The following is a 21,275-nucleotide window of genomic DNA, read 5'->3' on the forward strand; positions in this document are numbered from 1 at the left end:
GCAACTCTTATGAAGGAAAACATTTAACTGGGGCTGGCTTATAGTTCTACCATGGCAGACATGGTGCTGGAGAAGGAGCTGAGAGTTCTATGTCTGGATTGGCAGTCAGCAGGAAGAGAGGGTGACACCAGGTCTGGTATGGGCTTCTGAAACCTCAAAGCCACCCTCAGTGAAGTACTTCCTCCAACAAGGTCACATCTCCCAATAGTGTCACTCGCTAAGAGCCTATTGGGGGCCGTTTTCATTGAAAGCCCCACAGACATCTTCAGGAAAGTCAGCTTTCCTGAGGGGTCTCTTGGTCAGGTGACAGGCTGACCTTGGACAGGCTCAGCCTGATTAACTCTTACAGGAGGCAATAGCCTGTGGCGTTCTAATAGTTGGGGGCAGATCAGAAGTGGGACTCAGTTCTAGTCTTTTGATCTAGAGGAAGTAGTTTTCCCTTAAAAGGCCTCACCAAAGCACCAATGGATCCATATTCCACACAGTTTTAAACACTAAGGAAGTGCAATTGTGACAGGTCCCTCATCTGGCTCCGTGCTATGTAGATTCTGCTGGCCTGGAACTTACAGAGATCTACCTACCTTGGCCTCCTGAGAGCCAAATTCAAAACTGTATGTCACCACACCCAGCTTATGGGGTGGACTCTTCTGCTGCTGGAGAGGACTTAAAAATTACCCGTTGAAGGTTAGTATGTGTTTAGAGCAGTGGTTCTCAACCCTCCTAATGCTGCGACTCTAATACAGTTCTTCCTCATGTTGTGCTGACCTCCAACCATAACTTTTGTTTTACTTCATAACTGTAATTTTACTGTTACATAATGTAAATAATAACTGTGTTTTCCGATGGTCTTGGGTGAAAAGGGGCTGTCTGCTCTCCAAGGGTTGCAACCTGCCTTTGAGATCCACTGGGGTACTTGCCAGTTCAGACTCAGGAGAGGGAAGACAGAATAAATGAGGTTCTCCTCTGAGCGTGGCTTTCTCGTCCCTCAGGCAGATTTCCTATACATGGGAAGCATGTCTGACCACACACAAAGAAAGACACCAGGGACTGAGGAGTTCCGTTGTTTGGGTCCCTCATCACACACAGGAACCATTTTCTGGACATTGACAGGAAAGCTGTCTTTTGGGGTGGGCTTTTCCCTCCTCTCCTGGGATGACAGAGTAGCCATCTCCTGTCAGATAACAGCACCCCCCCCCCCCCCCCACGTTTCTTTCCCATTCCTGGGAAAGCATGACCGTACCAGACTCCTTCCCTGACTGGGACCCAGCTTGTGCAGTTGCCTGCTAGGACTCAGGTGGCCCTTCTACGGCAGGGTCTGACTGCTGCCTGAGAGAGGCAGGCTGTGTGGCCTGCAGAGTGTTTGCTCACACAAGGGCTATTGTTTTCTCACCAATAAATCTTGAGAGGATGCCGAGTGTCGAAAGCAAGGTGCCATTTGCTATTTTAGAAGGAGAGGGTTTCAGACTTGGCAGTGGCCCTGAAACCCGCACACCTGGATGGTGGTTCTCATCCATTACCCATCCAGCTGTTAGGCGACATTGCTGGTACAGTGAGGAATTCGAAAGGTTTTGCTCTGAATGTCTCAGCTTGAGAACAGACCAGGTCCCCAGTGGAAGCCAGGAGAAATGAAGAGCCAAGCAGGTGAGCTCCACACAGGAGTGTAGTCTCCTTACCATGGTCCTGAGCAGACATTCTCATCATGGTGGATGGATGAATATGTTCCTGCCTGCTGACAGAGGTGACTCACTCTTTCCCTTTCTAGTTTTGTGTACTGGTTCTGCACAAACACGGAATTGTAGTAAGATGTAGGGGAAACTACAAGCGGCCGAATTATATAGTTTTTATTTTTGTGAGAACTCTGAAAGAAAAAGACGTCAGATCTAAGTTTTTGAGGGGCACTTTTTTTATTATAAATTTAATATGCTTGATTAATGAAAAAATTACAATGAAGTACCGTGAAAATGTATGTCAATATAAAAATATTAGCAGCATTTCCATGGTTTCGGGCCCTTAACATTTTAGTCATCCTGACTCTCTCCCACCGTCAGAAGAGAACAGCGGCTCCACAGGAGAACCTCGGATGTCCTACAGAGAAAAGGCCTCTAAGATCCCCAAGCCCAGTGTCCTTGCCAGTGCCTCCCGCTAACCCTGAATTTGTAGCATCCGAGCCCATCAAGAGCTCACTGGCTTTGATGCTGGCAACAAGGATCCTGCTTTTCAGGTCGCAGGGCACGGCGGGGAAGGACACCGGAGTGGGACATGATATGTATGTAGTGTTTAACTCTACACCCCCATTGCCGTACGCCATCCACGCTGGTGACAGGGAAAGGCCACTGAACAAGCTTACCAGTATCTGGTGTGGCAGCCACCTGGCTGGTGCTGGTGGGTGGCTGATGTCACCAGGTTCACTGTCGTGGCCCGTGGGAAGGGAGACAAACAATGGGAAGATGTAACACTGGCAAGTTATCCCCTATTTCTTTGGTACTTTCCAAATTTCTCCAATCAAAAAGGTGTACGGGAAGCAGACGGTTAAAAGTAGTGTGAGTTTACAGAAGCCATTGTGACACATGACAGTAACTCAGACACAGCTCAGGAGCGCATTCTTCAGAGAGAGCACTTGTGAACGCCTGTCCCAGGGTTGTGCAGTCACTCAAGGGCCTGGGCACTTGCCCAGGTTTGCATTAAGTATACTGTATCTCACTTATATTACAGTGTATTTAAAAAAGGATTTTATACTCGACACTTGCCACCACTGAAATCATTATATACAATTAACAGAGTCTTGCGGTCTAGGCAATGCCTCTGCTTTCGTTCTTCGTTTGCTGGAGATAAATGCTGCCTATTCTAGGTACACAATGCACATCTACTGTAAGTAACCGCACCACATCATGCCATCACAGCATCAGCTCGATGTATGCTACTATGTACAGTAGGTAGGTTAATTCTGCAAGATGAGCAGTGGCCTGGGTAAGCAGGGCCGGCACGAAGCCATCTGGAAGGCGTGTGGAAGGGGTGTGCATGTGTCAGGGAAAGCAAGGGTGGGAGGTGTGAGTATCTTAGCCACGTCAGAACATCCCTCCAGCCGTCTACCGACTGGAAGAAAAGAGACCACATATGTACATGAGGAGAGCCATGATAGCAGCACTGAAGAGTCCAGCCACGGGCACAGTCACGAACCAGGCAACAAAAATGTTCCGGAAGAGGCGCCAGTCCACAGCCTTCCGCGAGCGGATCCAGCCCACTGCTACCACAGAGCCCACCTGGAGGAGCAGAGACATGGCAGTAGGAATAAGGTCTACTTTAAAGGACAACACAGAGGAGAGGAGACTTTCACAAACACCGACGTTTAGTTGTTTAAGACATCATCAGCCTGCATCATGTGACCCGAGCCCCACATTTATTTTCTATGGAGATCATTTTATAGTTTTCATAATTTATGCTCTCACCCCGGTTGCTCTCTGCCGGGCTGCGTTTGAGGACAGAAACTCTTCTCCAGTCCTGCAGCATAGCATGCTCCCTACCACATCTTCCTTTCTACCTGTCAGCAGATGCTTGAGTCTTCGCCAGATAGGATCCTCCTTAAATTTTTAAATAACTGGGTTCATATTTATTCACTGCATGCGGGTGTGTGCATGCCACAGCACATGTGTGGAGACTAGAGGACCACTTCAGTCCTAGCACTCAGGATGTCCGGCTTGGTGGCAAGCACCGTTCCCCCATCGAAGCCACCTCGACAGCCTTGTTTCCTACTAGAATTATTGTAAAATCACTGCTCCCCTGCAGCTATGCAGGTTCCGTGAGTGTTGCCCCATTTGACACACTCTCTAATCAAGCTGGAGGTTTCTGTACTTTCATTTGGATGTGGGCAGTTTCCCTCTGTTAGTTGTCTAGCCTTGCTGCACACACCGTCCCACTGTGGTCCTACGCGCAGGACCTGCTCATACCAACAGCTCATCCTTGTACTACTTATTGTATCAAGGAAACAGAATTGACTATGTGCTCAGTGCAGGCACCTTGGTAACAATAACACACATATTTGTTAAGGTCTTATAAAAAATAAGATATAAATCTCCTAATAAAATGTCCCTATTATGCTATAAATATCGAGCAAGTTATAATTCAAGGTGAAAAATTAAAAGTTTGATTTTATTTTACTTTACTTAATAACTAATTAATTTTTTTGAGACAGGGTCTCACTATGTAGCTCAAGCTGGCCTGGAACTTGCTATGTAGTCCAGGCTGGCCTCACACTCAAGAGATTCTGCCCTTCCTCTGGTTCTTGAGCCCTGGTGCACCACCATGCCCGACTTGAGAGTTAACTTTTAAAATTAGTATATGCACCTATGTGCACATAATGGTTCTACTGTGACATCTCCACATAACACAGGGTCTTCATGTTCTCTGCTATCCTTTCACTGGCCTCCATATTCCTAATCAAGTCTCCTTCCAGAGAGGCTGGAATTGCCAGGCAGTGGTTTCTCTCCATGTGACTTACATTCCAGCACTTTCCATTACTGTGGAGAAGATGGCTAATAGGTGACAACAGCTAGGGAAGCCAGGCAGGTGTGACTGTTTATGCCTACAAAATGGTAGAAAGTGGGCAGCTGAGCTGAGTTCAACCCTGGGACCCACCCACATGGTGAAAGGGGAGAACAGAGCCCTGAGGTTGTTTTCTGACCACCACATGAATGTCGTGCAGACATACACACACACACACACACACACACACACACACACACAGAGTGAGTGAGTAAATGTAATGGGAAATTGAGAAGCTAGCTGCCTTTTCCTTGGCACAGAGTAAGAGTGGAGAACAGGGAGATGGCTATCCTCATAGGCCACCCTGTTTTTTGTTTAAGTATTTCAGTGAACCCGTGCTTCTTTGGTAATTTGTATTTATTTTTTGTGGCACTATGGACTGAACTCAGGATTTCAGTTGTGCTAGGGACACACTCTATCATTATGAGCCTCCCAAGAACCTTTCATTATTTTAAAACCTCCTGACATTGGAGCAGTCCCCGTGGGTGAGCAGTGGGGGTGCCAGTCTCTCCTGGCCTTCTTCCTGTGTACGAGGGAGGGGAACAGCAGAGCACCATGCCAGCCCTGGGTGAGAATGCTTCTTAACCTCTCTCTGCCTCCATTCCCTCATCTGTGAGGCTGGGCAAGTGCTATCTCAACCGCCCTTGCCTTTTGTGAGTGGGTCAACGTCCCGTTGCACTTCCAACGGTGCCCAGTGGGGGTCGCCTCAGACATCAGAGTCAAGTTGGTTGTTATGGTGATGTCTACTGATTGATTACAATTAGGAGGACCCTGTGAACGACTGGACATAATAACACCATACCAGCATCAGGAGCTACCTCCTGACCCTCATTTGGAATCGACTCTAAGGCAACAGAGTCAGCCTAAGGGTCATGTGAGGGGAAAACCAGAAGCAGCCACATCTTATAATTGCTCTGAAATAATTTGTTTCCTTTTGTTTCTGTCCTGCTCTGAGGTCAGTTCTGCGCAGTGGCAGGAACCGAAGGGCACATCCCATGGGAACCTGCAGTCAGGCTCAGTGCACACACGACTTCAAAGGGAACTTGCAGGTGGGCACAGTGAGGGGCATGGGGCGAGTGGAAGCTCTCTCACTGGTGCTGAGGAGGCACAGCCTCAACAGCAGGTGCCTTGCTGTGACCAGGAAGGATTAGAAGCGGGTGCTAGGGAAACAAACAGGCCTGGCTGTCCCACACCAACCACACAGTGTAGCTGCTTCTTTTCGGACCGACCTGCCACCCCTCAGAATGGCAGTCTCTGGCTGGCAGGGGCCTACCTTGCAGTGCGTGGTGCTGACAGGAAGCCCGATGTTGGAGGCGATCACCACGGTGAAGGCAGAGGCCAGCTCAATAGTGAAGCCACTGTGTGGGGGGGACAGGAAGACAACGTCACAGGAGCTCTTTGTGTGGCCTTGCCGACACCCCGTGGCCGCAGAAGTCTTGCCAGAACATTCTGTAAGCTGGTTGTGGACGGCTGCCTAAGCCAGATGACCATTAGGAGAACAAGACTCTGTTGCTCGCAGCAGGGCAGCGGGCTGTGCAGCTGACGCCCATGACCTTGTTTTCCTAGCATGTTTTCCAACCTGAAGTGTGCAACTGGGTCAGAAATTCCTGCTGTGCAGTAAGATGATAAATTACTCATTTCTACTGGGGCAAAGGAAAGACTAGGTGCTCGTCTTAAACAACGTGTGAACATATTACAAAAAAGCAATCTTCAGATGACCAATTTAGCAATCTTCAGATGACCAATTTAGCAGTCTTCAGATGACCAATTTTTCTTCAATCTCGTCTTCTAAACCAACCTTTTGCTAGGATGGATCTTAAGGATGGGGAACTGAAAATTGGAAACCAAAAGGAACAGAAATCCCTAATATGTTTAAACAAGAAACACGGAGAAAAAAAGATTTCCTACATCAGAGAGTTCTGAAGTTTAGTTGTATTCTGTCAGCTGAGATCTGCTAGTTAACCTTGAACCACACAGCCACAGGCTGCTCCACAGGATGACTAACATGACACTTCGGATGTGCGTGCATGTCCTAAGGACCCTGGAGGATGGCAGATCTCAGGGCTTGAATATCTGGGGTTAGGCAGGGGCCACGTTTTGGAGTTTGTGCCCCCCAAAGGCCCGCGTGTCCAAGTGTGGTCCATAGGATGCTGTGAGATACTTTGGGAGGTGATGTAATCTTTAGGTGGGAGTGTCTGGGTCACTGGGGCATATCCTTGAGGGGTGTAGGACTCTGGCCTTCCCTTTGTTTGCTTTTGCTTGCTGGCTATGAGGTGGATTTTGTTTTGTTTGCTTTGTTTTTCCTATGACCCAGGCTGCAGAAGGAGAACAAACTTAAACGGACCTGTGAAAGCACGAACCACAAGGAACCTGTCCTCTTTCAGAACTGCACAGCTTGGGTGTTTTGTATTGGCACAGAAAGCCAACAAGAGTAGGAGAGTGGATGTGGCTAGGGAGTTTTGGAACAGGCGGGCCCCAGGCTCTAGTTTGCGCCTGTGTCACACTGCATTAGAATGACTGCGGATAGACTGGGAACTACAGCAGCCCCTGGCTTGCCTTCCTGCTTGCCCGTCAGGGTTGATGGCCTGGCCAAAGGGAGGCAGGATGAGGAAGAAGCTTGTTGGTGGGGAATGAGGCCGGGAGGAATCCCTCTGCGCTTTCTCACATGACCATCAGCTACAGTGAGAGGAGCAGGGGGAAGATCTGATAGGCTGACTTCTGCAGTGAGGCCCACCTCTCTCCTAAGCACTGCCTCCTGAGGCCTAACCTGTGTCTCCTCACCTGGAAGGTGTGATGGGCGTGAGATCCTTCCCCATGGTCTGGATCACTCTTCTGCCCCAAACCCAGAGACCCGTGCAAATGCCAACTCCTCCGTAAAACAGCAGCCAGACTGGAGTAGCGGCTTCTTGTGTAACTCCGCCTTGTTGATATATCAGCCACAAAGCCACAAGGGGACCAATAGCATTGCTGGCAAAAAAAAAAAAAAAAAAAAAAGTTAATTATACATAGGCACAACAGTATACACAATATATAGTGACTTCTCAGTTTTTAAAATTAGCTAATCATATTGTATTTGTAGCTTCTGTAATCTACGGTGATAAATGACATTAATTGAATATAAACAGCGCTCCAGAAGACTGGCCATCTTACCGTCTTAGGCAGAGTTAAGCAGTGTTCAGTACAATTACATGGTACTGAAAAGGTACTTGGAAAAAAAATCCGACCACCGAGTTCTTTCTCTCTTATCTTTCCCTCAAATCCCTTTCCATCTCCACTGCCATCTCTACTGCTCCTGATTCTAGCTGCTAGCGTGGAGAGACAAGTCAGTCCTCACACTGTGGGGTGATGGCCCCTTTGATGGCACAGATCCTTACAACTGTCCTGGAAGCTGGGCACCATCCACGGTGCTCTTGCGGACACTGTTTTGACCATCATGTGCCCCCCCACCCCGTACCCCCGACACTGCTGTTTCCCAGGCCTCTCGAGGTCTGGCCAGAGCTTTGACACGTAGGGTTTCAGGTCTCTCCAGATCTCGTCCCTACCCTGGTTGACACAGCTGTGTGGACAGTGTGTTGAGGGTCCACATGGATTGGCTTCCGGGTCTGCTCTGCTCTGTGTGATGCTGGGTGGGAAACCTCACGTTTCTTAGCTTTGGGCTCATGTTGGAAGGACCCCACTTGCCTAGCTCCGAGGGTTGTCCCAGAGAGGACCATGGTAAATTGCCAATGGTTCTGGACTGAATCCTGACAGGGACTTGATAAGCCTGTCCCCAGATGACTCTGCTGTCAGATCTATCTTCCTTCCTTCCTTCCTTCCTTCCTTCCTTCCTTCCTTCCTTCCTTCCTTCCTTTCTTTTAAACTAGACGACACTGTTTCAAAGTCCCAGCGACAGCCCCTGAGTTGTGAGCAATGGCTCTGCCACCGTAAGCACTCACTGTGTTTTGGGAATAGTAATTTTGTGCATGTTTTTCTGATCTCTCTAGCCAGAGTTTGAAGTCCCAAAGCTTTGTTCACGGAGGGAGTGCCCGCTGCTTTACCACACTGAGAGCTGCCCTGCTCCGTCAGACAATGCCAGCTGGACGCTGACAGTGTCTATTCCTGAGGACCTCCTCATTCTGTGCCCTGCCAGGCAGCCCTGTGGGGAGACCTCCAGGCTCTCCCTGCACAAGAGGCCCTCCGAGGCTTCCTGAGGCAGGGCCCCCACAGCACTCCTGCCCAGATGCAGAGAACACTGTGCTGCTGTTGATTTATACGGTATCACCAGTGTTTCTGGGGGACGGTGGCAGGTGATGGATGGGGACCACGTGCCACTGGGCCAATCTTATAAGGAGAGCACTGTCTTGCTTATCTTTCAGGGGCTGTTTTTGTTGTTGTAACTGCAGTGCTGTTATGACATGGCTTCCCACACTCGAGGCAAGGGAGGTTCACAGAACTCAAGCCCCACCCCAAAGAAGTTAAATATACAATATTTCCTCTCAGTGATATGCCTGTCCTATTTCTGTGCTCAGCACACTCCTCTATTCATCTCTCTAGGTCTGGAAACTTACATGCCGATGTCTAACAGGTACTCAATCTTTTGTTTGATGTTTGGAAACATCTTTGAAATCAACTATTTAAAAACGCGCAAAGACTTAAGAGGCACGAGCGCTGCCAGGTCACTGCTAAATGTCACAAAGAGCTGGCCTGGGAAGTCCTCCTGACTACCCGGCTTGACATGTCTTCCTGATGTTTCCCATCTCTCCCCGGGAAGCTACAGGGCTCAGGGTGTGTGCTCTCCTTCCCTTCCCTCACTCCCGAGATCTCTACCCAGCACCATAGGCCCTCGTCTGCACCCAGCCTGATTGTCCCGACCTCAGACACACTCAGTGGGCTGCTAACTGGGCTGTCACTTGGGTGTGATAGGTTGGTGTCTAACTGCTTACCTCTGAAGCAGCCCTTCCTGGGTTGGACTTCCTGGTGTGACAACTCATCCTTGGATTTGCCCGAGCCCAAATTGCTGGAACAGGCTCCCTTCTTTCAGACCTGTCTAATTCAGGGGTCTCAACCTGTGGGTCTCTCCCAGGGTCACCTGAGACCATCTACAAATCAGATATTTACCATTCGTAACAATAGCAAAATGAAAGTTATGAAGTAGCGACAAAATAATGTTATGGTTGGTGGTCACCCCAAAAGAGGAGCTGAAATGTAGTTAAGGGGCAGTGTTATGGAGGCAGAGAACTGCTGGTCTTCACTGCTTATCAATTCTATATTGATAATTCTATATTGACTAATTCCCATAATCAAAATAAAACTTCCAGGCCCTGGCTACTGCAGCATCTCTCTGCCCTTTCCTTGGATCATTGTTAGTAAGGTCCTAACTGTCCTCCAAGCCCCTCATGACAGTCGCAGAGTGATCCTGTTAAATGGCAGGGCCTGTCAGCCCTTATAGTGGCTGCCTCACTCTCACAGGGAAAAACTCCTTCCTGTGCACTAGGCCTTCTGTGCGCACTTCCATGCTTGCTGGCTTGCCTATGCTCTCCTTCGCCCAGCGGCAGGGACTCGGATCTCAGCCCACGGCAGAGTTTTAACGTATATTTGTTGGATGGATTAAGACACTGACCTCACGTCATTGCCACCGTGAGCGAAGGACCCAAAGCAGGCAGTGAGGACTTGCAGGAAGTGGAAGAGCAGGTGGACCTCTGCCGAGTCCTTCTCCTCCTTCTCTTCCTCCGTGGGGTCCTCGTGAGGCCGGTCAGGGTCGGCCAGCTCAGAGGCCAGCCTCATTTCCACACCACCCTCTTCGGCCTCAATCTCGGCCTCGGCCACTGCGTTGCAGTAGCTGGAGTAGCTGTCGTAGCGGAGCCTCTTCTTAGAATAGGACACACTGTCACCCACCAGCTTCTCACTGTCCTCGGGGGCAGAGGAGGTGTCCGAGGCTCTGAAAGTGGTGTGCACCGGCATGCCACAGATGGCCGCGGTGTAGCAGGTGTAACTGTTGTTCCTCCGAAGAAGCCTGTAGTTGTTTTCCTGAGTGGGTTTCTCCTCGGAGCCCTTGTCTACGTGGATTTTGTGCAGCAAGTCTTTGTAGAGCCCCGAGTCTTTGTGTACAGTATGATAAACGTGACCGTCATTCCTCATGTGGCCTTCAAAGCCAAATGTACCATTGGAGATGGGTGACTTTGCAGAGCCGTGAGTCATGGAAAGTGCCCGTCCTGAAAAGAATTTAGAAGATGCTTATCTGGGGTGGGAGATCACAAGCTTGGCATGCACGAGGCTCTGGGCTGGATCCCTGTCCATCAAAACCATACAACATGAAATCTGGGGACTCTTGTGTACCCATGCTCAGCCTGCTGGTTACCTCCTGAGGAGGTCTTCTGGGGTGTACCCAAGTTCTCCAGGTTAGCCTTACCATAGGAAACCCGGGGGTGGTTCCCTGCTGACGTGCCTTCTGAGGCCCCCATAGCCTCCCCAGCCAGGCTGGTGAGGGGGACAGCGCTGTCATCACTGGGTTTGGCACCAGGGAGCTCCTTGAAGCCGGGGGACTCAGCTTCCTGTACTTTCCTGAGGCTTTCATCGGAAGCGCGGGACAGAGCGCTCTCCTTCTCTAATCTGCCTGGAGAGAAAGAAGGAGGAAGCACGGGTTTGGGAAATGCATTCTTTCCTTTTTAAAATAAATATTAAGAATGTGAACATCTCTCTTTATACGTTAATATTTGCCTCGGAAACACAACATTACAGCTATATTGAGAAAATAAAATAGAAACTTCAAGCAATGATCTTGAAGACAGTTGATGGTCAGTACTTACACCTGAGTTATGACCACATCCAAAACCAACAAAAGACAGTTAAATGTGATTGCCCAGGTCTCTCCCAGGGCTGACAGTCTAAATCTACAACTCTTCTAGAAGCCTAGCCTTAGAGTTGCTGAAATGTTCGTCATGCTTGTCTTCCAAGGTATTTATCTAGTATATTTGCTCTTTTTTCCTCGTTAATAACTATTGGTCTCCGATTTCTTTTATCGTATCAGATCCTATGAAACAAGTAAACTGTATTTTGCTCAAGAGAAACAAAGAGATCCCGTCTACCCCAAAAGAGACCAGGGAGCTGGGCCTCATCCTCTGGAACTGTAGTGCAGATGGTGGTGAGCTTCCATGGCGGTGTGGGAACCAAACCTTTGTCCTCTGCAAGAGCAACACCTAACCTCTGAGCCATCTTTTCCAGATCTTTTTTATTTCTAGTTCTGTGTGTGCGTGCATGCATGCACGCAGTGTCTGCAGAAGCCAGAGGCATTGGCTTCCCCTGCAATGGGAGTTATAGGCATTGTGAGCTGCTCAATATGGGTGCTGTAAGCTGACTATTCGTGTGTGTGTGTGTGTGTGTGTGTGTCTGTGTGTGTTTACAAGGACCACAGCAATGGGGACAATGGGGATGTATGGAGTCCCCGAGTCTCACTTGTATTCCTCCCAGTCAGAACTTGAGTCTGCCCAGCCCCACTTGAGACAACCACTGTCTTATCTCCGAACTTTTGGTTTTGCATTCTTCAGGAAGTCTTGTAGGTGAAGTGTGTCTCAGCACACTGCCTTTGCCACTCATCCAGGCCACAGAAGTGGCAGTCTGTTCTTGTTACTGCTGAGCACTGGCGTGTGGAGTCACCACTTCATTTTCTGTGGATAATCTATACGTTAGGGGAGGATTCCAGTCTGGGGAAAGACCTAGGAGTGGTTCAAAGAATGGTTATGGCCAGTGCATATGCAATCTGAGGACTGCCAGGTTGTCTCTTGTGCTATGTTTTACTCTCAGCACTGCCTGAAGGCTCTGGCTAGTTGGTTGTTTCTCTTCTTCTGTATTTGTTAACTTAGGGTTATGCTTAACAAATAATGATCTTCACGCAGGTCACAAATGACCAAGGAACTACAGGAGCCAGAGAGAGAAGTGTTGAGCCAGAGGCAGGAGCCTGTGTCCCAGGTGACCACTGCCACCTCTGGTTCCTCTACTCTTAAAGATACTTGTTCGTTTATGTGGGAAGGCTCAGGAATCAAGAACAGCTTTGCAATGTGGAAGAAACAGACCGCTTACCTGCTATCTTCCTCTTCATCCATGGACACACGAATAGCCACACGAAGAAGGCGAACAGCAGAGCAACGCCGAAGGATATGAGCGCTATTGCCCAGATGGGGAGTGACAGGCCCAGCACTGCAGACAGAGTGAGCGGCAGGGTTGGTACTGCAAAGCAACTTATCATCTCTTCTTCCATGCTAAAGCAAGCCACCTCCATTTGTATGTGACAAAAACCTCAAGCAAATGAAACCAAGCCACACATGTTCCACACCTGGGGGCAGACAGCAGGACTGTGTTTCAGACATAGTATGTCTTGTAAATTTCTGCTCGTTAGGAATTAATTATTGAAATGCTACCTTTCTGGCACTGTCAGCCTAGGAAGTCTGGCACTGTCGACAGTATGACACTTTACTGTCGGTATCTAAGCTGACTGCACAAGTGTGGTGCTCCCAGTCTTCTGTCCTCACAGACTGCCCTCCTGCTCGTGGAAACGGTGGCTGTGTGGACCCTGCAGGCTTGTGCTGTCTTTCTGGGTTTTGCCAGAAGCTCTGTTGTTATATCTGATGGAGTTAAGGACATTCATCGACACACGGATGCTGTTACACCCTGGTCACATACACGAACTTCTTTAAAAGTTGGCTTAGAAATAAATAAAACCCTGGGTACGGCAGCACATCCCTCTAATCCCAGAAATGGGACAGCAAAGGCCTGAGGATCATTTCATTATACCTCATAAAACAAAACACCCCAAAACGAAACAAACAAGCGAAAAACCCCAAACCAAACAAAGGAAAGGCCTTATATAAGTAAAAGTTTGTTTAAGGGACATCCCGCCTCAAATGTAATACTTTCTCAAAATGTCAACATACAGACTCACAACCCAGCAAACCATCCCAACAGGAGCCAGCATTGCAGCAAGTAGCAATCAGGGTGGGGGCTGCAGGTGATCCAGTAGCAGGACTGCTACCTAGCACTTCAGGCTTTGCAGCTCAGCCATGAGCTGTATCTAGTTTCTTTTCTGTCCCTAGGGACAGCAGATACCGTTCAGAAACCTCCAGGTTCCTGCCTGCTTATTGCTGTCCTGACTGCCTTTGGTGATAAACAGTGCTGTGGAGGTGTAAGCTGACTAAACCCTTTCCTCCCCAACTTATTTGTTGGTCAGTGTTTCACTGCAACAGTAGAAACCCTGACAGAGACAGGAGGTTGTGATTCACCTGACACGGGTGCTGGGAACTAAACTCAGGTCCTCTGGAAGAGCAGCCCAGCTCTGCCCTCTGAGCCAGCTTTCCACATCTCTCCCCAGGGCTGTTTCTAACAGTAAGAACTCTTACGAAATGTGAAATGGCTATAGCACCCAGTCCTGCACACGAGGAAGCCATATGTGGTTAGAATGAGTTCTGAGGTGATAAGACCTAATGTTTTCCACCAAGCTTGCTGCACTGTTTGCTTACTTATGCTTAGAGACAAACAGTAGTAATGTGGAACTGGTCATGAGCTTCCAAGGAACTGTGTGAACCAGAACTAGTAGTGGGAAGCCAGAGGCCTGGGTACGTGTTCCAGCAGGGCTTCATTTCATACACACACATACACACACACACACACACACACACACACACACACACACACACACAGAGCTAGTAATTTAAAAAATACATAGTTAAGAATGTCATTTGTGTAAATTAGAAGCACTTTTAATTTTGAAAGACAGTTTTACTAATGTTGCCTTAGCTATTCTATAAACAAGTTAGCTCAATTATTACACACTTTTATAGCAGTAAGAGACTAAAAGATGAATAACATACACAGGAGGTCTGAATGAATGTTCACAAATATTAAAAACAAACCCCACATCCCCCTGGCTTGATTATGGCTAGCAGGTGGCTGCTAGGGTTTAGATATTTAGATGGACTGACTCCCAAACTCCAGGAACAGCGGGGAGCCATGGGTTTAGAGCCTCCTCAGGCTGTGCTAACTCCATAGTCCAGCCTAGCTCCTCTCCAGCTCTGACCCTGACTCCAATCCTAGAGCAGCTCCAACACCATACAAGGTAACTCTATCATGGGGCTCTGTGTACCCACCAGACACCATCTCAAGAAAAACAAAACAAAAAACAAAAACAAGGCAGACACTTGAACCAATGTACACACTGAGCAAAAATTTCTTCTAAATACAATACTTTGGGCTGCTTCACAGACATCAAATGTGTGGTAAAATACTTCACATTGGGTTGTCCTCCTGGCAAGGCTCTTGAACTGTTTCAAATAATCACAAGTTCAGGGGGGCACTGAGGCACTGTAGCTGTTTCCCACTGTGGATGGACAAAGTAGGGCACAGCTTGAATGGCTTGTGTTCACTCAGCCAGAAGTGGCTGCCAGGGCCGGCAATGCAGGCCTGGGAGTTGTTTTCAGCTCACACCACTAGATGCTTTCTCATCTCATGCTCCTTTCCTTTCAAAACAACAAAGACATGATAACTAGCGATTCTGTGCTAAGCTCAGACATCTTAGCTCTTTTCCGAATCCCCCAAGGAACAGAAGCATATTCAGATCATTTAGGGGAGAGATGACAGAACGTTTCATAATTTCACTGACATTATTTTGTTTTGCATCTCATTGTTTTGCATCTGATAATCATCTACAGAATAAACTTATTAAAACTAGAAGGGCTTGGTCCAGGCCAGTCTTCTTCCCCACTGCTTACCCCTCCCTACACCCGTCCTCACTGACACAACGCAGGTCCCAGAGTGTTGCACGTGACACATGCTTTCAAAAACAATATTATCAAGACCACAGCAAGCTGTATGACGTACAAATCTGCAATGTACTTAGCACCACTTCCACTGAGTGCGCTCTCCAGGGAAAGGGGTAGATTATTGCGCATGTATCTTTCTAGGCACTGGGAGAGCATGACTAAGAGTTGGAAGGCAGGGTGGGTGTGGGGGGGGTGACATACAAAGAAGGAAAAGTAACACGGAGGGCCATCTGAGGTCACACGAAACCTACTACAGTCAAAGCATCTTAAAATATATACCTATGTGAAAGAAGTCCAAATGGAGTCACCAAATAAGGAGGGAGAGACAGCCCCAATGGACACCGTTCATCAGTGCCAAGAATGGGTTATAGCTCATTGTGCTGTTGGCCAAAGGGGCCCCCTGGAAACAGGGGCAAATTCAGGCTACTGTCAAGGCTTTTGCTGAAGATAATTCCTACACATCTCACTGAATGCGGTAAAGTCAAGCCGGGGTCTAGCTAGAGCCTTCACCCCCTACTGGTGTTCACGGTGCTGGGATGGAGGAGGAAGAGAGGATGGAGGAAGAGGAAGGGATGGAGGAGGAAGAAATGGAGGAGGAGGGGGTGGAGGAGGGGATGGGGAGGAAGGGATGAAGGAGGAGGGGTGGAGGAGAAGATGGAGGAGGAGGTGATGGAGGAGGAGGGGTGGAGGAAGAAGTAGGGGAGGAGAGAAAGTATGCTTCGGAGGAGTAAGAGGAGGGAGGAAGGAGGAGCAGTGCTGCTGTGGCAGCTATGCCTCAAGAACAAGTTTTTTCTAGCAAAGCTAGACACCAGGCTGGGTTGTATCTAAGGACTCCTTTGCTGATAGAAAGGAGCAAGCAGGGCCAGCGTTAGGGCTCAGGAAAGGGTGGGTGTAAAAGTACTCACTGTGCAACCTGCATCCCATGCTGGACCCCACATTAAAAAACAAAGCAAAACAAAACAAAACAAAACAAAGCAAAACAAAATCTGGGCTGTAGTGACAAGCATCTGTAACCCTGAAGTCCTATAGCAGAAAGCTGAGAGAGGGACAGGACAATTACAGAAGCTCCCAGGCCAGGATGTGTGCCCCTGCACATGTGTGCCTGCACACGCGCACACACACACACGCACACACGCACTTGTGCATACACTTTTCACAAATGGAGTGAAACCTCCTGGTCAGAACTTTTTAGGGGCTCCATCACATAAAAACTATAGTGAAGTGATGCTGATGGCAGAAGTGCTGACCGGTTGGGGCGCTTCACGTCCGTGGAACCAGTCCCTCACGAGGATCATTTAATCACAGAAATCCTGGGCAACATAGCAAGATCCTACCTCAAAAGAGGAAGACAAGAAAGCGCCCAGAGTTACGGACCCTGAACTGTCACATGAGGCCCTGTGGGAACACAGACTGCAGAGGACCGGGCTCAGCACTACACCAGACAATCTGCTTCTGATGTCACCACATGCGATGCAGATGCAGCCAGCCTGTGGCCCTCACTCTGTCTTGGAAGTGGTATGTCCCTGTGTGGTATTCTTTTTCTGCTCGATACTATTGCTTCCTAGTTTTTCCAAATGTCAGGAGTCAGCCGTGATTTTATCATAAACCTTCCAGTGTTTACATCCGCCTGTCTTCCCGCTTTCTTACCTATTATTTTACTACACATATTCTGAATGTTGCCTAAGACAACCATCTTGCTGGTACAGCGAATCATTCGGGGGGAACGAAACTATATGGTGGTGACACATTACAGATACTGTGGATAGTTCACAATTGTTGTGAGAAATATATCACAGGAATCCATGGAGCGGATCTTTAGATGGATCTATCAGAACCAACCCTCAGTATTAGTTAATTTGACCAGCAAAGTGAAGGACCAGAACTCCCACTAGGCTCCTAGTCTAGGACCTAATCTCAGTTATGACATTTGCTGATTGATATGTATGACAGCTTAAGCAACCTGGCACGTGTGGAATATAACAAACTCTTTCTCTAAATTCTCTTAAATATGTCTTCCAATATTTTTTATGGCCTATCTCTATAATTACTACATGCTGAGTGTTACTACATCATTGGAAATATTAAGAGTCTATACAAGTCTACAGATTATTATTCTGTAGTCCCAGTACCAACCAGAGCTGGTACCTGGAGTGGGCAACTGTTCTGGCAAGAATATACCTGGAGGCCTGATGTAGTGGCACACACCTTTGATCCCAGCACTTGGGAGGCCAGCCCAGTCTATATAGTGAGTTTCAGGACAACCAGGGATATGTAGAGATAACCTGTCTTCAAAAACCAAAACCCCAAACAAACTAACAGGAAAAGTATCCATGACTAGGTAAGGACAGTTGCAGTCTGCTTCGCGAGGGGACACATATGGAGCAGGCCATGGACCCCAGTACCTGGCATGTGATAAACTCATTTTTTTTTTCTTAGCTACAATGTGACAGCAAATCGTGTGATATCCTGTCTTCTAAGTTTCCCTACATTTGTAGGAAAATACTCTCACTTCAGGTTTTTATAGGACTCACTTACACGCAAGAGAAGTGGGTGCTCGTGACCAGTCACACACAGAGACATTTTTTGACATTAATTATTGTATTGCCAGGCTTTCCTGGAATCAAGCAACATTTTGGCCTCAGTTGCCCAAGTGCAGGGACTACAGGTACACACATCTCTTTCTCCCCATCCCACACCTAAGCCAGGATGGGAAAGCAGGAGCAATCATCACCAGACCCTGGGAGTCTGCGGCTTGCAGCAGTAGACCACTTCTGACCCGCCTCTCCCATCCTGGACAACTGGACATACCTCCTGACCCCCCATGGCCCGAGAACAAGCTCTAAGAGTCCAAGGCTGTCAGCTGGCTGCTGGGACAACATAGTGGGTAATGGCTGAGTGGAATTTAACTCGAAAGCCTGTTGTTTTTTGCAATTCATGTATCATCTTGGTATTTAAAACAAGGAAAAACATTTATTATTATTATTATTATCATCCTACTATACCATAATGACTGTGAACAATGCCTTTTACTATTAGCCAATACCAGGACTTGCTCCACAGCTAGTCAATGCTGTTCAGTTACAATACCTTCCTGTGGACTTAGGATTCCATGGCGGGGTCTTACCTGGTGCTCCTGTGTACATGATGGAAAAGACATTTATTGCTATGGTAGCAGCATAAAACAGAGGCAGTGCCTGGAGACCGTTTGGAACAGGGTCCTCCTGTGTGACAATGAGTAAAGTGGAGGTCAGCAGGTGAACATCTGGTAGCAACACAACCCTCATCACCCGAGTCCTGGTTATGGGGAAGCAGTGTGGCGTTCGTGCTGCTGCAGTGAGCCACTGCTCCGGCTCAGGCACCTTCTACACAGGTGCAGGTTCAGCAAGCCCATGTGTGCGGCCAGCATGAGAGTGATAGAGTCACCTGAGCTGACATCACACACAGAGACAGAAAGCTGTTTGGGAGGCCCATGTCTGAGGCCCTAAGCACAGTGTTTGGCCATGACTTCTTCCAAACTGATATAGTGCCGTCTTCACAGGGATGCAGTGCCCCATGTAGGCCAGAAGAGGACGTTAGAACCCTGAGACTGGAGTTCCAGATGGTCTAGAGCTGCCATGTGGATGCTGGGAACTGAACTTGCATCACCTGCAAGAACAGCAAGCGTTCCTACCTGCTGAGCCATCTGTCTAGCCTCAAGAAATGCAGATCTATAGAACATTCTTTAAGGAATAATGTAGGCTAGAAACACATCAAAGCTGTACTAATGCATAGTTGCTACTTAAGTGACTGATCTCTAAAATATACCCTGATGCATGTGGGTGAATAGGCCACCTGTCAAGATCAAAGGAAAAGGAGATGTAACCCTCCCCCCCCCCCCCAGGTGAACTGCGTGGTAAGAGAAGGTGAAGGCTACTTCAGAGATGTAACCACAGGAAGGATGCTGGCAGAGTAGGCACAGCTCAGCAAGATCTTCTGGAATGTCTCAAGTCCCCACAGGCACTGGTCCAAAGACTTGTGCTGAAGGTAGTGAAGCGCAAAGAATGTAAAAGAGGGACTGAAAAGGTTCCTGCTGTGTGCGAGCTCTGCCCAGACCAGGCAGGGAGGCAGGAGGGAGGGGGGGCAAACAGGAAAGCAAATAAAAGACTGAGCCCGAGGAGGGGGTGACAAGCTAGCGTGCCACCTGAGATGCACCACACAAAGAGTCCCTGCTGGAATGAAAGCAGAGACCACACAGGTGCCGCCTGTCCCTGGCTTTAGATAAAAGCACTATTTTCTTGGGAACCAAGGCTGTCTAAGGAGGTAGACAGCCAGGAGACAAATGACTCCTTGAGACCACCCTCCCTTTCCCCCTCCTGTTCTTTTTTCTTCTTCCTTCCATCTATCCAGTTGCCATGTCACTCATCCAAACATCCAACATATCCTCTCCATCTCCTTCTCCCTCTCATTGATATTTTGTCTTTGTTGAGAACAGCACAGATCATCCATGTGAGCAAATAGGAAGGCTGAGGAGGAGTGGGATGTTTTAAACGTGCAGTCGGCAAGGCGGGGCAGTAGTGACGAAAGCTGGCTCAGCCTGTGGATGGTGTTTGCAGAAAAACTGAGCTCTCTGCATTGAAACTGAGCTTGGGTCCATTTTGGGAGGAATGGGGCTTGGGTGAGGGGAGGTGAAGTTGGCTTGGATAGGGTGCAGTGGGCTGGGCTGGGCTGAGCTGAGGCTGTTTGGGCTGGGGTGGAAAGGGCTGGGGTGGTGGGCTATGGTTGGATAGGGTAGGGTGCACTTGAGTGGTGGTTGGGGCAGTGGCCTGGGGTGGTGTGTGTTGTGTCTCGTGTGCCAGCAAGGTATTAACACCACAGTTCTGTTGAAGCATGATCTGTGGAGATTCGGAAAGGCCCATGAAAAGATAATTACGTTTAAAAAAACGTCTTTTAGAAAGAATTGATTTGAATCTTATCTCTCTTCAGAAAACGAGCATTTTCCTGTTCTTTCCTTTTTCCATTCTTTACAAACACACTTTTCAGGCCCAATAGATTTGTATCTGGATTCTTAGAATACACCTTCATGGTAGTATGAATTATAGAGAGAATTGGGGAGGGAAAAGAAAGAAAGGCAAGGTGGTATGGAGGGAGAGAAGAAGGGAGGCAGAAGGAGCCACAAGATACCAGAGATTCTGGATTCAGAACTGGCCTCTCACTGGCAGACCACAGTGGTCTTCAGTAGGATTAGAGTCTGCTTCGGCTGGAGATGCTCAGCGGCACTACATTCTCTTAACAAACTGCTGGCAAGCATCTTTAAAGGTAGTAAGCACAAGAGAAGGCTCTGAAATTAAGAGTGACTAAGACACCCATGGTCTCCACCCTCATAGAAGGCAAGCAGGCAGACAGGAAGAGATAACACACCACACACTACCAAGCACTGAGAGAGGGCAGCACACTCCAGAGCAGAAAGGAGGAAAATGCCAACTCTGGGATAGGAGAGATGTCCTGGAAAATGGCACCAGGAAGCTGGATTCTGACTGAGGATAAAGTCCAGGTAGAAGAAGCAGTACTGGCTGGTGAAGGCTGGTAGCCAAAATGTAAGCTAACTTAATGTGGCCAATCCTAGCTCAGACAAAGAATGCTGAGACACTGAAGACCGAGTTTATGCTTATTCAAGAGAATGAACCTTTAATGGTTGACAGGAACACACAGAGGAAGGAAGTCATGTCCTTAATGTATTGAGTGTGCACAAGCAGCTCTTCTGTACACACACACACACACACACACACACACACTCTCACACATGCAAACTCTCACACACACACACTCCTATGGTAGATTTACAATTGAGCACAGGAAGAGATTAATAATAACAATAACAGCGCTATATGACAATATACATGCATAGCTATGTCAATGTCTTATTTATCACACTCGCCCTTCTTCCTCTAATGATGATGAGAGATGCCACAG

General features: G+C 48.2%; 1 protein-coding gene across 3 annotated transcripts in view; it reads right to left on the reverse strand.

The window, feature by feature from the left end:
* Nucleotides 1-1,885: 1,885 nt before the first annotated feature.
* The window catches only part of Slc20a2 (solute carrier family 20 member 2), an 86,026-nt gene continuing 66,636 nt past the window's right edge, over nt 1,886-21,275 (reverse strand). For all 3 annotated transcript variants that reach the window (XM_085844096.1, XM_085844097.1, XM_085844098.1), the window contains exons 5-11: nt 18,451-18,547; nt 12,595-12,711; nt 10,928-11,131; nt 10,139-10,730; nt 7,321-7,506; nt 5,813-5,897; nt 1,886-3,260 (exon numbers count right to left, since the gene is read on the reverse strand). In XM_085844096.1, coding sequence (XP_085700222.1) covers nt 3,087-3,260; nt 5,813-5,897; nt 7,321-7,506; nt 10,139-10,730; nt 10,928-11,131; nt 12,595-12,711; nt 18,451-18,547 — 1,455 coding nt within the window. In that variant the 3' untranslated portion in view covers nt 1,886-3,086. The remainder of the gene's footprint in view (nt 3,261-5,812; nt 5,898-7,320; nt 7,507-10,138; nt 10,731-10,927; nt 11,132-12,594; nt 12,712-18,450; nt 18,548-21,275) is intronic.

Source organism: Mus caroli, unplaced genomic scaffold, assembly GCF_978045245.1.
Source record: "Mus caroli unplaced genomic scaffold, Mus_caroli_1 scaffold_10, whole genome shotgun sequence".
NCBI classification, from domain to species: domain Eukaryota; kingdom Metazoa; phylum Chordata; class Mammalia; order Rodentia; family Muridae; genus Mus; species Mus caroli.